The sequence below is a fragment of the Gossypium hirsutum genome, chromosome D08 (genome assembly GCF_007990345.1).
Source record: "Gossypium hirsutum isolate 1008001.06 chromosome D08, Gossypium_hirsutum_v2.1, whole genome shotgun sequence".
Taxonomy (NCBI): Eukaryota; Viridiplantae; Streptophyta; class Magnoliopsida; order Malvales; family Malvaceae; genus Gossypium; species Gossypium hirsutum.
This window is the reverse complement of record NC_053444.1, coordinates 51,781,633-51,796,362: the sequence shown is the minus strand read 5'-3', so window position 1 is coordinate 51,796,362 and position 14,730 is coordinate 51,781,633. Positions and strand designations below refer to the sequence as shown.

The 14,730-nt window shown below is 31.3% G+C and overlaps 1 protein-coding gene across 1 annotated transcript; it reads left to right on the top strand.

Annotated features, from left to right (window-relative positions):
- Positions 1–509: 509 nt before the first annotated feature.
- LOC107900838 (auxin-responsive protein SAUR36) lies at positions 510–1,573 on the top strand. The gene has a single exon (XM_016826570.2). The coding sequence runs from the start codon at positions 847–849 to the stop codon at positions 1,357–1,359; it is 513 nt and encodes a 170-aa protein (XP_016682059.1). The 5' UTR covers positions 510–846; the 3' UTR covers positions 1,360–1,573.
- Positions 1,574–14,730: the final 13,157 nt, after the last annotated feature.

Below are 14,730 nucleotides of genomic sequence, written 5' to 3'. Positions count from 1 at the left end.
TTTGTGTATATCGTACAATACGTATAATGTCCCTTGGAAGCAGCCAAGAGGTAGATGCAGAAGGTGCAGGTACAGGCCTCCGTACGTAAAAAAAACAGCCAAGAATGTCTTTTCTGTTTTTCAGACAAGACGAGAGCATACAATCCCCACTTCATGCATTAAAAAACTCTGGGTTGGAAGTTGCAATTTAGTTTATAATTGAATGTGTTGTGTGAAATGGGTTAGGACGAAAAGTAAACGTCAATTTTCCTCACCACTTCATTTCAAAGCATTCATTGTTTTTAATTTAATATTTTATTCTAATTTTAAAAAGAATAATTGTTGCTTTCAAGGTCGGTAAGTCTTTTCAAAACAATAATTTAATATATAATTAAAAACATAGAAATTCATTTTAAAAGATAAAGATTTTTCATGGATTATTATTTTATGATTAAACCTCTCCCACTTTCATTTTTTTCAACCTCTTTGACTTTTCTTTGCTTTGTGTATTTATTTATAGTCAGGTCTTTCATTATCTCCCCTTACTCTACCCCTATTATCTCCGCTCTTGAGTTTAGTTCTACAGAGAAACAAAAGACAAAACAATACAAGGCTAGGAATTTTATGTCAGGTTCCGAATGAAATACTCGGTTGGTAAGAGGCGTAACGATGTCAAATATCCCAACTTCTCTCTCTGAAGTCTGCCTTACACTCTTTCGCCTTGCTATGTCCATAGCTGATCCTTGGCCCTTTTCCTAAAACAACAATACCCCTTTTCTGTCCTGTTTCTTCTACGCTCCAAAAGAAAAAAAACAGAGCCAAAAGCCTCTTTATTGACGTTGTCCCGACTACTACCAGACACAACTGATGAGAAAGATAAGAGGTTTCAAGATCGGAAAACGGTTGGTCCGGATCTCGAGGTGGTTCATTCGCAAAGCTCGGCACCCACGTGGGTACTGTCGCCTGACACAATCAGAATCAAAATCGTTTTGTAAGTCCAAGTCTTTCTCGAAGCTCATTAGCTGGGGTCAATGCTTGACAAAAAGGGCTAAATCTATATGCTCATCAAAGCCCGGGTTGGGTTACGTTCCTATTGGTCAAGACCCAATCAACGAGAAGCTTACGGAAGTTCCGAAAGGACACTTGGCCATCTATATCGGCCAAAAAGACGGCGATTACCATAGAGTTTTGGTGCCGGTTATTTATTTTAACCACCCTTTGTTTGGCGAGCTATTAAGGGAAGCCGAAGAGGAGTATGGGTTTAGCCACCAAGGAGGTATCACCATTCCCTGTCGATTCTCGGAGTTCGAGAGGGTCCAGACTCGTATCGCAGCTGGAACCGGTGGAAGGAAAATGGTATGGAAGCGCCACCACCATTGAAAAAGGCTGAGCCTTGGCTGGTGCTGCTGGTTAAAAAAAGAAATAGAAGTTGATGACGACGATAATTTATTATTTTTAGTGATTGTAGTAATGATTTTTGGAGGGATTTTTTTGTTTAAGTAGAATTTTGGTAAATTATATAAAATTACCAAATCATTCGTGAAATAATTTTTTATAGATTTATATATTTTAAAAGTTTTTATTATTATTATTTTTTGTTAATGCTTATCACGCGTCATTGAATAATTGGTTATTAGTATCACGTTACAATCTAACGATATTGCAACACATGTATCAAAGTGAATGACAAATTTCAAATTTAAGTATCAGTTAGGTCTAGAAAAAAAAGGTCAATAGCAACTAAGTACAAATGATCAAACTCAAAAGGGCAAAGTATATATTAACAATATGAATTATTGTCTTTAATATATATTAACACTTGAAAGTTTTTTTAGATCTATTAAATAGTAAAATTTTTTTATTTACTCAAAACTTGATCTGAGTTATGTTAATAAAATGAAAAAATCGACTATAAAATTATTAAATTGTACATAAAGTTAATTTGAAATATATTTTAGATTTTTTTAAATATATTTCAATGGGGCACAATATCATTTTAATCATACTTGTTTGATTTTTACTTTTCAACACTTCCTTGCTAGATCATGCAGTTTAATATAATAATGAAAATTTTAAAGGAGTTTACAAGTACAATATATGATTGATCTATACAATAACGAATTTGAATAGGGTTTACACATAGGGGTGGATCTAGAAGGAGTTGGACCCCTCTTAATATGAATTTTTTTTATTTATACTCTTTATAATTTATAAAATTTTAAATTAATAATAATAAAATTATACTTTAACCCTTTAAAAAATAATAAAATTTTGATTTAATCGTTTAAAAATTATAAAGATTAGACAATTAAAATGATATTATAAAAATATATAATTTAAGTTTGAATAGGATCTAGACATGCAAAGTGGATCTAGGGGAGCCAGACCCCTCTTAATATGAATTTTTTTTTGATTTAAATCCGAAGTACTAGGGAGACACGATCAACAACCCAACAAACAGAAAGGTTGATATATGAAAGTGAAGCCTTTTGACGTAATCAAAGTTTTTGTATATCGTACAATACGTATATAGGTATATAATGTCCCATGGAAGCAGCCAAAAGGTCGATGCAGAAGGTGCAGGTACAGGCCTCCGTACGTGATGCATGAAGAAGTAGTGTGTGAAAGGGGTTAGGACGAAAGGTAAACATTAATTCTCATTTCAAAGCATTCCCAGGGATTGGTTTATTTTAATATTTTATTCTGTGGTTTTAAAATTATCACACACAACTTGCTATTTTCATATCATTTTAAAAAGAATAATGGTCTTTTTCAACCACCCAACAATGCCTTTAACTTATGGATTCGAAGACAGCTTTTTAGACTGAAACCGGTTCTAAAATTCTTTATTTTTATTTTTATTTTTATAACAATAAAATATATTTTTAAACTCATTAAATTAAAAATAGTATATTTAATAAAATTCCTAAATTATTTGACTTTTATGAAATTATTAAAAGTATGTCATTATAATTTTATTAATTAAATACTATTATTATTTATGTAATTTATTTGATTTATTTTACTCATTATTTACGTATATTGATAGTTAACATATAAAATAAAATTTCCATTCTCGCCATTTTCTTTTCTTTTAATCAACCTGTTTTACCTACATACTGATTAAAATAATTTTATAATAGTTTCATTTACTTTATTATAACTACCTCTCTTTTTCAGTATTTGTAAAATGAACCTAAAGGAGATGTTTTTGACATTCTAGCGAAAAGCATCCATACTCTAGGTAAAGGTATTGGTATTTACCAACATTTCGAACTTGAAAACGGTATCGATACTAAAATTAGATATTGATAATTGTAAAAGAAGTATTGGCACCAAGTTTCCATACTAGTGATTTTTGATAAGTTTTGCAAAATAATAGAATGCCAAATCAGTATCAATACTTCTTAACAGGGGCATCGGTATATACCTTATTCAAAGTACTAATACTTGTGTATTTTATCTAAATTCGTGAAACTCCGAAACTAAAAATGGTATCAGTACCTGTGGTGAGTATCAATACCAGTTCTCAATCTTTGAAAACTTTTTGAATTGGTCATTCTTCATGCTCCTGTCAACTTAAGAACTTGTGTAAGCTCGACTGAGACTTGGTTTTGATTATATATTATTTTATGCATGGAATTATTACATGAATCGTGATGGAATGAAATAATTGTTAATGTTTGTAAATTGTTAATAGTTCAGGTCTGAAGATCGGGCTGGGCTCAATTCATATTTATAACATATTTCATTTTAATCGATATTTCTTACGCTCCATTCCCAATTTCCTATTTCGTATATATATTTAATAATTTAATATATATTAGATAATTCCAAAATTTTCTTATATATCATTTTTAGTTTCATGTCCTTAACGGTTGTTTTCAATTCTCATCTCATCGCTACTGCGCTATAATTGAATCCAAACATGCATTCTGCCATTGATTTTAATTTCACTATCAATATTGCTTTTAATCTTACCGCCCATCCAAAGAGATGGGATAGATCAATTCTAATCCTCTCCATTTGTTAAGCATTAAAATTTCAACATAATTTTTATTTTTGGTGTTTCAAAATTTTATAATGTTATTTTGTGCATAAATAAATGTTAAAATTTAAATTTAAGAAACTATGTGGGATTATTGGAACTAATATTCTGTCATCTCATGAATATTCTAAATTCACATCAAACTCTGTAAAAAGAAACTATCCCAAAGTTGGGATATCTTACGTATAAAGCACATAATTAATTAAAAGAAAGAAGAGGCTATCTAATCTTGACATTTTAATTTAGGAATACAGAAATCTCTAGATTTGAATCGTGTGGGACGTAATTCAATTTTCTTGAATTTGGAATGGCAGCGGGACCTTTTTTTTCATCACCAGTAGTTGATAAGTACTACTTTCTGTTCGGCATCTTCAACCTGCCGCCCAATTTTTTTAGGTGGCCTTCTTATGGACATGTGTACCTTATTTAAAATAGCTTTATAATGAATAATATTTTTTTTCAAGGCTAACTTAACTAGATTTAAGCATAAGCCCATGAAATATTTGGAAATATTTACCCCAACTCTTACCACCTAGGCTTGTCCAGGGTCGGGCCGAGCCTGTCTGAAAAGTGGGAGAATTTTAGTAATAATATAGACCCAAAAAATAGAACAAAAATAAAGCTCGTTTAGAAAATGGGTCGGGTCTCAGGTAAGGTTTTCTTGACTCAAGCCCGGCCCGACCTGTTTTCTTTTTACTTTTTTTTGATTTTTTATTTATTATTTTTTTGTTGATTTCTCACTATTTTGTTACCATTCACAATTATGTTACTACTATTTTATTGTTATTATTTGAATATTGTATAACTCTTATTTTATTGTTAATTTTGTTACTATTTTTCACAATTGCTTGTTAAGTTGCATTTATCCTAGTATTATTTAAGTATACATATTTTTTTAATTTGTTGGAAAATATTTATTTTAATATTTTTAGTATTTTCACTGTATTATAAATATTTTTAAAAAATTATATAAAAATAATAATATAAAAAAATTAATATGGCTGGGCCGGGCTCGGGTTTTAGTATTTTTATCTGGGTTGGGTTTGAGTAAAATTTTAGACCCATTTTTTTAGGCCAGGCCTAACAAACGGGCATAAATTTTTTGTTGGGCTCGGCTTGAACCTGACCCGACCCATGGACACCTCTACTACTACTCAATTATCCTTTGCATAAATTAAGAAAATTATTAAATAATTTGATATGTTTGCGTTAATATCACTAAATTATGAACCTCATGTGATGGCTTGATGGTTAAGGGTGTTCACCACTCTAGATATGGCCTGGGTTCAAGTTGCATTTGTTGTGTTTATTGTTTGACTTTTGCCCTTTAATTCACTAAATTATGATCCTCATTTTAAATTAATATTTTAATTATTTTAATTACATCCCTAAACTATTGAAGTTATATCAATTAAGTCATTTTGTTATTAAAATTATTAATCAATATGTTAAATGACACATCAAATCTTAAATGACATAATTTAAAATGGAAACTTTAAGGAAAAAAATGAATATTGTAAAAAAATGAATTTTTTAAAAATATTAGTTTTAGGGTTTTCAAACCATTTATAGAAGCTTTATGGTTTACTTTTATTTCTTTCTAGTTTTATTTTACTTTCTGTTTTACTTTTAAAACAATTATGTTTAAAAGTAAACTCAGTGGTATTTCTATAATCCGAATGCTTAAAAGTAAAATAATATAACATACAATAACTATAGTGTAATGACCCAAAATTCATAGGCATCGGAAAAGTATATTGTCGGGCCTCCGTCTTAATGAAATGGGTTCGTAAATAATTATTAGAAATATTTATGAGTCTAGTAGTGAGCTTAATTAAGTTTTAATTAGGTGAATTTAGCTTAATTAAGAGTAACTGTGAAAAAGGATTAAATTGAATAAAGGGTAAAAGTTTAGTTATGAATTAAAGAAAAACTTAAGGGGCTAAATAAGCAATTAGACTAATTGCTTAGAATGAGGCGGTTAATGAGTATTAAATCTTGAGATTTTGTTATTAATTTATTATTATAATTATAATTATTAATTATTATTATGATTTTCTATTTAAATATTATTATTAATATTATTATATTATGAAATAAAATAAATTAAGACAAGTGTATGGTGATAAGATGGCACAAGTGTAATAATATATATACACTTGTATTATAATTATTTATTTACTTAAAATTTAAGTAAAAGATATTGATGAATTAAATATTATTATAATGTATTATTATTATTATTAATACTATTAACTAATATATATATAAATATAAAAAATAAAGTAAAATAACAAAAGAAACAAAAGGGGAAAAAAACATAAGCTTTCGAAACACGGAGAAAGAAAAGAAGAAAATAAAAAGAAAAGGAAAAATTAGGGTTTAAGGTTTTAAAGCTTTAAAAGGTAAGTCAATTAAGTCCTTTTCTCTTAATTTTGATGTTTTAGAAGCTTTAAAACAAATTTTTGTTGAAGTTTTGAAAGTTCTTAGGTTTTTGAACATAGTTCATGTTGAACCAAATAATGAATTAGGGGTTTAATTGAATGAATTTCAAGTTAGAATTGATTAAAGGATTAAAATTGTAAACTAGGTTATAAGTTTTACATAGTAGGGATTAAATTAAAATAAGTTTAAAATTAGGGTTTTAATATGAACATTGAATAGTTAAGTTGAATATGGCAAGTTATTAAGTAGAAATGAAGTGTGAATTGAGTTAGAAAAGTAAATGAGCTAATTAGGATTAAATTGGAATTAGGGTATAAATTGAAAAGAAATTCAATAAATTATTGTAAATTAGTATTGTATTAATAATGAAAAATTATTATTATTTTCGTAGCTAACAAAGAACCCGAGGCATTGACACACAAAGGAAAGGAGAAGGCTATCGAGGACTAAAACGAGAAATTCACGGTTCGTATTACTATAAATCAAACTGCTATTTATTAAATATTATATTTAAATTTATGTGTATGGTAAGTAAAATTTTAAGGTAAGTATCAATATTGAAATGAATGAAATTGAGATGAAGTATGATTATGTATGAATATTAATAGTATATTGTTGGAAAGTGGAAAATTCTACCGAACTGAATTGTACATTGAAAGTGAAATTGGAATTGAGAAAGTGATTTGAATACCCTATTAACTAATCGGGCTTAGTCAGATATAATTGGCATGCCATAGGATTGGAAGAGTACGTGAATTTATCGGCTTTGCCGATCAGGCACTATAAGTGTTATATTAGGCACCAAGTGTGTCGTTTCAAGCACTTTATGTGTTGTATACCGCTTCTGATATATTGATCAGGTTTTGAGTACCGTTTTAGGCACAAAGTGCCGTATTGGTGTGTTTGGTTGGAATCTGTGTATTCGCCAAGGTCCGGATTTGTTAATAGGGTGAATAATCAAAATGTGAGAACTGAATAAATTTGATTGATTGTACGACTAAAAGTATAAGAAAGAAATTGTTAGTAGAATTGTGAGATTTGAAAGCATGAACCTAAGGTTCATGAATTGATCAAATTCAAGTTATTAAGATATGATATTGTTGATGAATTATTATATGAAATATGAAACTGAATGTAAATTAGTTCTCATGAGTTATAAATTTTACATGTTTAATGTTATATGATTAATATTTATAATTCATTAAAGTTATATAGCTTGGATTATGGTAATACCACTGAGTATGAAATACTCAGCGTACGGTTGTTTCCGTGCGCAGGTCAGTAGAAATCAAAGGTCCCAGTTCAGCATCTAGATCAATCCTGATTTTAGAGACAAATTGGTGATGTAATATTTCTTTTGGTAAAAGTGGCATGTACTTAGGTATTATATAAATTATGTACTTAAGTCTTGTAACTTTGGTTGTAAAATGATGTCTAATATGGATTATAAGTATGAAATGAAATAATATGACATATTTGGTAAAATGTGGCATGAAACTAAAATAGAAATGAATGAAATTATTAGTTCAATTAAAAGTTATTTATGAATGATCAAGCAGAAAAATTGTTAAATTAATGTTGTAGGCATAATTAGGTATGTTTGAGTGTGGAGATGTATGGGTTGTTATATTGGTTGCAAATTGGTTATGGTTTAAAATTGCAGGGAAGGTTAGATAATTATAAAGGGGTTATATTGAGTTTTTTTTTTAAATAAAAATTTTCGGAGCACTCGAATAAGTCTCGATCCACTTCTAATATGTATTCTGAGTTTCGAAGGTCCATGAAAGGGACTAAATCATTAAATTATAATATGTATGTTATTTATTTATGAATTTAATCGTAAATTATTCAATATGTTCGGTAATTCCTCGTAACCCTGTTCTGACGATGGTATAAGGTTAAGGGGTGTTACAGTTATTGGTATTAGAGCTATCAGATTTAGTCGATTCTCAGGCTAAATCGAGCTCGAAAATTGAGTCTTTAAGTACATGCCTCTGTTGAGTCGAAATTGAGTCGGGATTTGGATGTTGGCCTATTTGTTTGTTATTGTTTATAGAGTAAATATGTCAGATGAATGAATAAATGATAATGATCAAGAAATGTACACCGGAGACGAAGAATCGTATGAATTAGATGAAACCGAGTCAATAACACCTAGTGTAAACCCGATTAGAAATTAACCTTCTAATGTAGATAGAAGAAATGATAGAAATACAGATGATTCTCACTTACTACGAGTTATTGCCGATGTCTTACAAAGAGTAGCGGGGGCTGCTCCTGCTACGACTTCCGTACCTATTCAGAGACAGGCCCCGATAAAAGAATTAAAAAAATACGGTGCCACTGAATTCTTGGTCTAAAGGGAGTTGATCCATCCATAGTAGAGAATTGGATGGAATCAACTAAAAGAGTTCTGTTACAATTGGAATGTACCCCCCGAGAGTGTTTGATTTGCGCCGTTTCTCTACTGCAAGGATAAGCTTATCTGTGGTGGGAATTCGTAATTCAACATCTGTTAGCAGAACAAGTAACATGGGAATTATTTCAGAAAGAATTCTAGAAGAATTATGTTGAGGAATTATATATCGAAGATAAAAAGAAAGAATTTCTAATGTTAAAACAAGGTGATTTATGAGTAATGGATTATGAACGGGAATTTTCTAGACTCAGCCGAGATGCTTAAGAGTTTATACCAACAGAGGCTAACAGTTGTAAGAGATTTTTAAGGGGATTAAGAGATGAAATTAGGGTATTGTTTGTATCCCATCAAATCACAGAATTCGTAGATTTGGTTGAGCGAGCAAAAATGGTAGAACAAGTTCTAGGATTGGATAAAAAGTCAGAAACAACTAGATTGATCAGGAAACGAGTGGGAGCCACTAGTTCAAATCCTTTACCAAAAATATCCAGAAAATCGAGGGATGGTTGGAGACCGAGTTTTAGACCAGATCGAGGTGATAGAAGCCGGAGAAAACAGACGATTGTATCTACCAGTAGTGTGAGAGGTCCATCCCGGGATGTAGAAATTTCAAAATGTGAATATTCTGGAAAAAACATCTGGGTGAATGCTGGAAAGTGATTGGAGGTTGTTTCCGCTGCAGGTCGACAAAACATTTTGTTAAAGGCTGTCCAAAGAATAAAAATGTTACACCTGTAGCATTTCAGAGACCAGTCTCTACTGCTCGAGGCAGAGGTTCAGGCAGAGGTGGTTCTGTATCTAGAGGTGGAGGTTCACGAAGGGGCTGTGATATAGTTACACAGTAGTCGGAGGCTAGAGCATCAGCCAAAGTGTACGTGGTTCGGACTCGAGAAGAAGGTGATGCAAACAACATTGTAACAGGTATATTTTTATTGTATTCTAAACCTATTTATGCATTAATTGATTCGAGTTCGTCACATTCATATATTAATTCAAAACTAGTCGAGTCGGAGAAATTAGAATTTGAAATGTCTAGAGTTTTAATAAAAGTGTCTAGCCCTTTGGGACAAATCGTGTCTATGGACCGAGTGTGCAGGAGATGCCCGTTGATAATACAGGATAAAATGTTTTATGTTGATTTATTGATCATACCTTTCGGTGACTTTGATGTAATCTTGGGTATGGATTAGTTGTCTGAACATGGAGTGGTATTGGATTGCTACAAAAAGATGTTCAGTATTTAGACAGAAGATGGGGATAGAATTGAGGTGAATGACATCCGTACTAGTGGATCAACACGTATCATTTCAGCAATCAAGGCTAATAAATTGCTTCAGCAGGGTTGTGCAGCATATCTAGCTTATGTTATTAATTCTGATTCGGTTGGTAGTCAGTGCAATAAGATTAGAACTGTATGTGAGTTTCCAGATGTATTTCTTGAAGAACTATCGGGCTTACCACTTGACATAGAGGTTAAATTTGTTATTGAAGTTTATCCGGGTATAGTTCCAATCTCTATACCTCCGTATCAAATGTCGCCTACTGAATTAAAAGAATTAAATATACAGTTATAAGATTTGTTAGATCGTGGATTCATTAGACCGAGTATTTCACCTTGGGGAGCTCCGGTATTATTTGTTAAAAAGAAATATGGATCAATGCGGCTTTGTATTGATTATCAGTAGTTGAACAAAGTAACGATCAAGAACTGGTATTTTGTTGCCTCGTATAGATGATTTATTTGATCAGCTAAAAGGAGCTTCGGTATTTTTGAAGATCGACTTGAGATCTGGGTATCATTAGCTGAAAGTAAAAGAAAGTGATGTTCCGAAGACTGCATTTCGTACTCGGTATGGTTATTATGAATTTTTGGTGATGCCGTTCGGGTTGACTAATGCTCCAGCTGCTTTTATGGATTTGATGAACTGCATTTTCCAGCCATATTTAGATTAGTTTGTGGTGGTTTTCATTGATGATATATTGGGTTATTCGAAGACTGAGGTAGAACATGATCAGTATCTTAGAACAATGTTACAGATTCTACGGGAAAAAACAGTTGTATGGGAAGCTGTGTAAATGTGAATTCTGGTTATCAGAGGTAGTATTATTGGGACATGTTGTATCTGTTGATGGGATTAGTGTTGATCCGAAGAAGGTCGAGGCAATTGTTCAATGGAAGGCACCAAAGAATGTATTTGAGGTATGCAGTTTTCTGGGTTTAGCCGGGTACTACCGACGGGTCGTTAATGGATTTTCGAAGATAGCATTATCGATGACAAAACCGCTAAAAAGGAATGTTTCTTTTATCTGGGACGACCAGTGCCAGAGGAGTTTTGAGACATTGAAGTAGATATTGGTTGAGGCACCTATTTTAACATTACTAAAGTCGGGGAAGGATTTTGTTGTGTACAGTGATGCTTCTCTGAATGGTTTGGGTTGTGTATTGATGCAAGATGGAAAAGTAATAACTTATGCATCTCGACAGTAGAAGCCACGTGAATGCAACTACCCGATACACGATTTGGAGTTAGCTGTTGTAATCTTTGCATTGAAAATTTGGAGGCTTTACTTGTATGGTGAGAAATGTTATATTTACACTAATCATAAAAGTCTCAAATATCTTCTGTCACAAAAGGAGTTGAATCTGAGATAGAGATTATGGATAGAACTTCTGAAAGATTATGGTTGTGTTATAGATTATCATCCAGGAAAGGCAAATGTGGTAGTAGATGCATTGAGCAAAAAAACAGTGGTTGAATTACGGGCAATGTTTGCTCGGCTTAGTATTAATGATGATGGAAGTTTGTTAGCTGAGTTAAGAGTTAAGATGGTAATGTTTGATCAAATCAAAGCAGCACGACTAGAAGATGAAAAGTTGATGAAGAAAAGAAATATGGTACAGAATGGTATGGTAGAAAATTTTAGTATTGATGAACATAATTGTTTGAGGTTCCAAAATCGAATTTTTATTCCAGTTGTTTGTAAACTTAAAGAGTTGATTTTGTTAGAAGCACATGATAGTGCTTTTGCTTCGCAGCCCAGTGGAACGAAGATATATCGTGATCTACGAGAGTTATATTAGTGGCCAGGGATGAAGAAAGATATAGTCGAGTATGTTGGTAAATGCCTGACTTGTCAGCGGGTAAAAGAAAAACATCAGATACCGACAGGTTTGTTATAGCCTATTACTTTTCCGGAGTGGAAATGGGATTGCATTACCATGGATTTTGTTACGGGACTGCCATTGTCAGTGAGTAAAAAGAATGCCATCTGGGTAATTATCGATCGACTCACAAAGTCAGCTCATTTTAGCAGTTAGAACCGACTGGTCACTACAAAAGCTTGCTGAAGTTTATATCTAGGAAATTTTTAGATTACATGGTATTCCGGTATCGATAATTTCAGATCAGGATCCTCGGTTTACATAGAGTTTTTAGAAGCAGTTACATGAGTCGTTGGGTACGCGGCTTAATTTTAGCACTGCATTTCATCCACAAATCGACAGATAGTCTGAGCGGGTAATTCAAATATTAGAAGTTATGCTTCGAGCTTGCATCATTTATTTTGAATCAAGTTGGGAACATTATTTACCATTGGCCGAGTTTGTTTATAATAATAGTTTCCAATCTAGTATTTAGATGGCTCCTTATGAAGCTTTATATAGTCGAAGGTGTCGATCGCCTGTATGTTGGGCAGAATTGAATGAAAGAAAGGTGATTGGGCCTGAATTAATTAAAGAAACAGAGGAAACAATTAAGAAGATTAAAGACAGATTGAATGCAGTCTTCGATAGACAAAAATCTTATTCGGGTTTGAAACGACGAGATATAGAATATTCTATTGGTGATAAAGTATTTCTGAAGGTGTCGCCTTAGAAGAAAGTCTTAAGATTTGACCAGAAAGGTAAATTGAGTCCTCGTTTTATTGGGTCGTATGAAATAGTGGAAAGAATTGGACGGGTGGCTTATCGACTAGCTTTACCTCCAGAGTTACAGAAGATTCACGATGTTTTCCACGTTTCTATGCTTCAGAGATATAGGTCAGATCCTTCAAATATCATTTCCACTGAAGACATTAAAATTCAATCAGATTTATCTAATGAAGAAGAGCCGGTTCAGATATTAGCTTGAGAAGTGATAGAGTTGAGAAACAAATAGGTTCCTCTAGTAAAAGTATTGCGGAGAAATCATAATGTGGAAGAAGCAACTTGGGAACCGGAAGAAACTATGAAAGCGCAATATTCTCATTTTTTCTCAGGTAAATTTCGAGGACGAAATTTATTAAGGGGAGGAGAAATGTCATGACCCAAAATTCACGGGCATCGGAAAGGTACATTGTCAGGCCTCCGTCTTAATGGGATGGGTTCATAAATAATTATTAGAAATATTTATGAGTCTAGTAGTGAGCTTAATTAAGTTTTAATTAGGTGAATTTAGCTTAACTAAGAGTAGTTGCGAAAAAGGATTAAATTGAATAAAGGGTAAAAGTTTAATTATAGATTAAAGAAAAACTTAAGGGGCAAAATAAGCAATTAAACTAATTTCTTAGAATGAGGTGGTTAATGAGTATTAAATCTTGAGATTTTGTTATTAATTTATTATTATTATTATGGTTTTTTATTTAAATATTATTATTAATATTATTATATTATGAAATAAAATAAATTAAGACAAGTGTATGGTGATAAGATGGTACAAGTACTGTAATAATATATATACACTTGTATTATAATTATTTCTTTACTTAAAATTTAAGTAAAAGATATTTATGAATTAAATATTATTATATTATTGTAATGTATTATTATTATTAACTAATATATATATATAGAAAATAAAGTAAAATAACAAAAGAAACAAAAGAAAGGGAAGCTTTTGAAACAGGAAGAAAGAAAAGAAGAAAAGAAAAAAAAGAGGAAAAACTAGGGTTTAAAGTTTTAAAGCTTTAAAAGGTAAGTCAATTAAGTCATTTTCTCTGAATTTTGATGTTTTTGAAGCTTTAGAACAAAGTTTTGTTGAAATTAAGTTGAAGTTTTGAAAGTTTTTAGGCTTTTGAACATAGTTAATGTTGAACCAAATAATGAATTAGGGGTTTAATTGAATGAATTTCAAGTTAGAATTAAAATTGTAAACTAGGTTATATGTTTTACATAGTAGGGATTAAATTGAAAGAAGTTTAAAATTAGGGTTTTAATATAAACATTGAATAGTTAAGTTGAATATGGCAAGATATTAAGTAGAAATGAAGTGTGAATTGAGTTAGAAAAGTAAATGAGCTAATTAGGATTAAATTGGAATTAGGGTATAAATTGAAAAGAAATTCAATTAATTATTGTAAATTAGTGTTGTATTAATAATGAAAAATTATTATTATTTTCCTAGCTAACAAAGAACCCAAGGCATCGGCACACAAAGGAAAGGAGAAGGCTATCGAGGACTAAAACGAGAAATTCACGGTTTGTATTACTATAAATTAAACTAGTGTTTATTAAATGTTATATTTAAATTTATGTGTATGGTAAGTAAAATTTTAAGGTAAGTATCAATATTGAAATGAATAAAATTGAGATGAATATTAATAATATATTGTTGGAAAGTGGAAAATTGTATCGAACTGAATTGTACATTGAAAGTTAAATTGAAATTGAGAAAGTGATTTGAATACGCTATTAACTAATCGAGCTTTGTCGGATATAATTGGCATGCCATAGGGTTGGAAGAGTAAGGGAATTTATCGGCTTTGCCGATCAGGCACTATATGTGTCATATTAGGCACCACGTGTATTGTTTTAGGCACTTTATGTGTTGTATACTGCTTCTGATATATTGATCAAGTACTG

Coding starts and splice junctions, on each gene's coding strand:
- LOC107900838 (XM_016826570.2), top strand. CDS start 847: ATGAGAAAGATAAGAGGTTTCAAGATCGGAAAACGGTTGGTCCGGATC.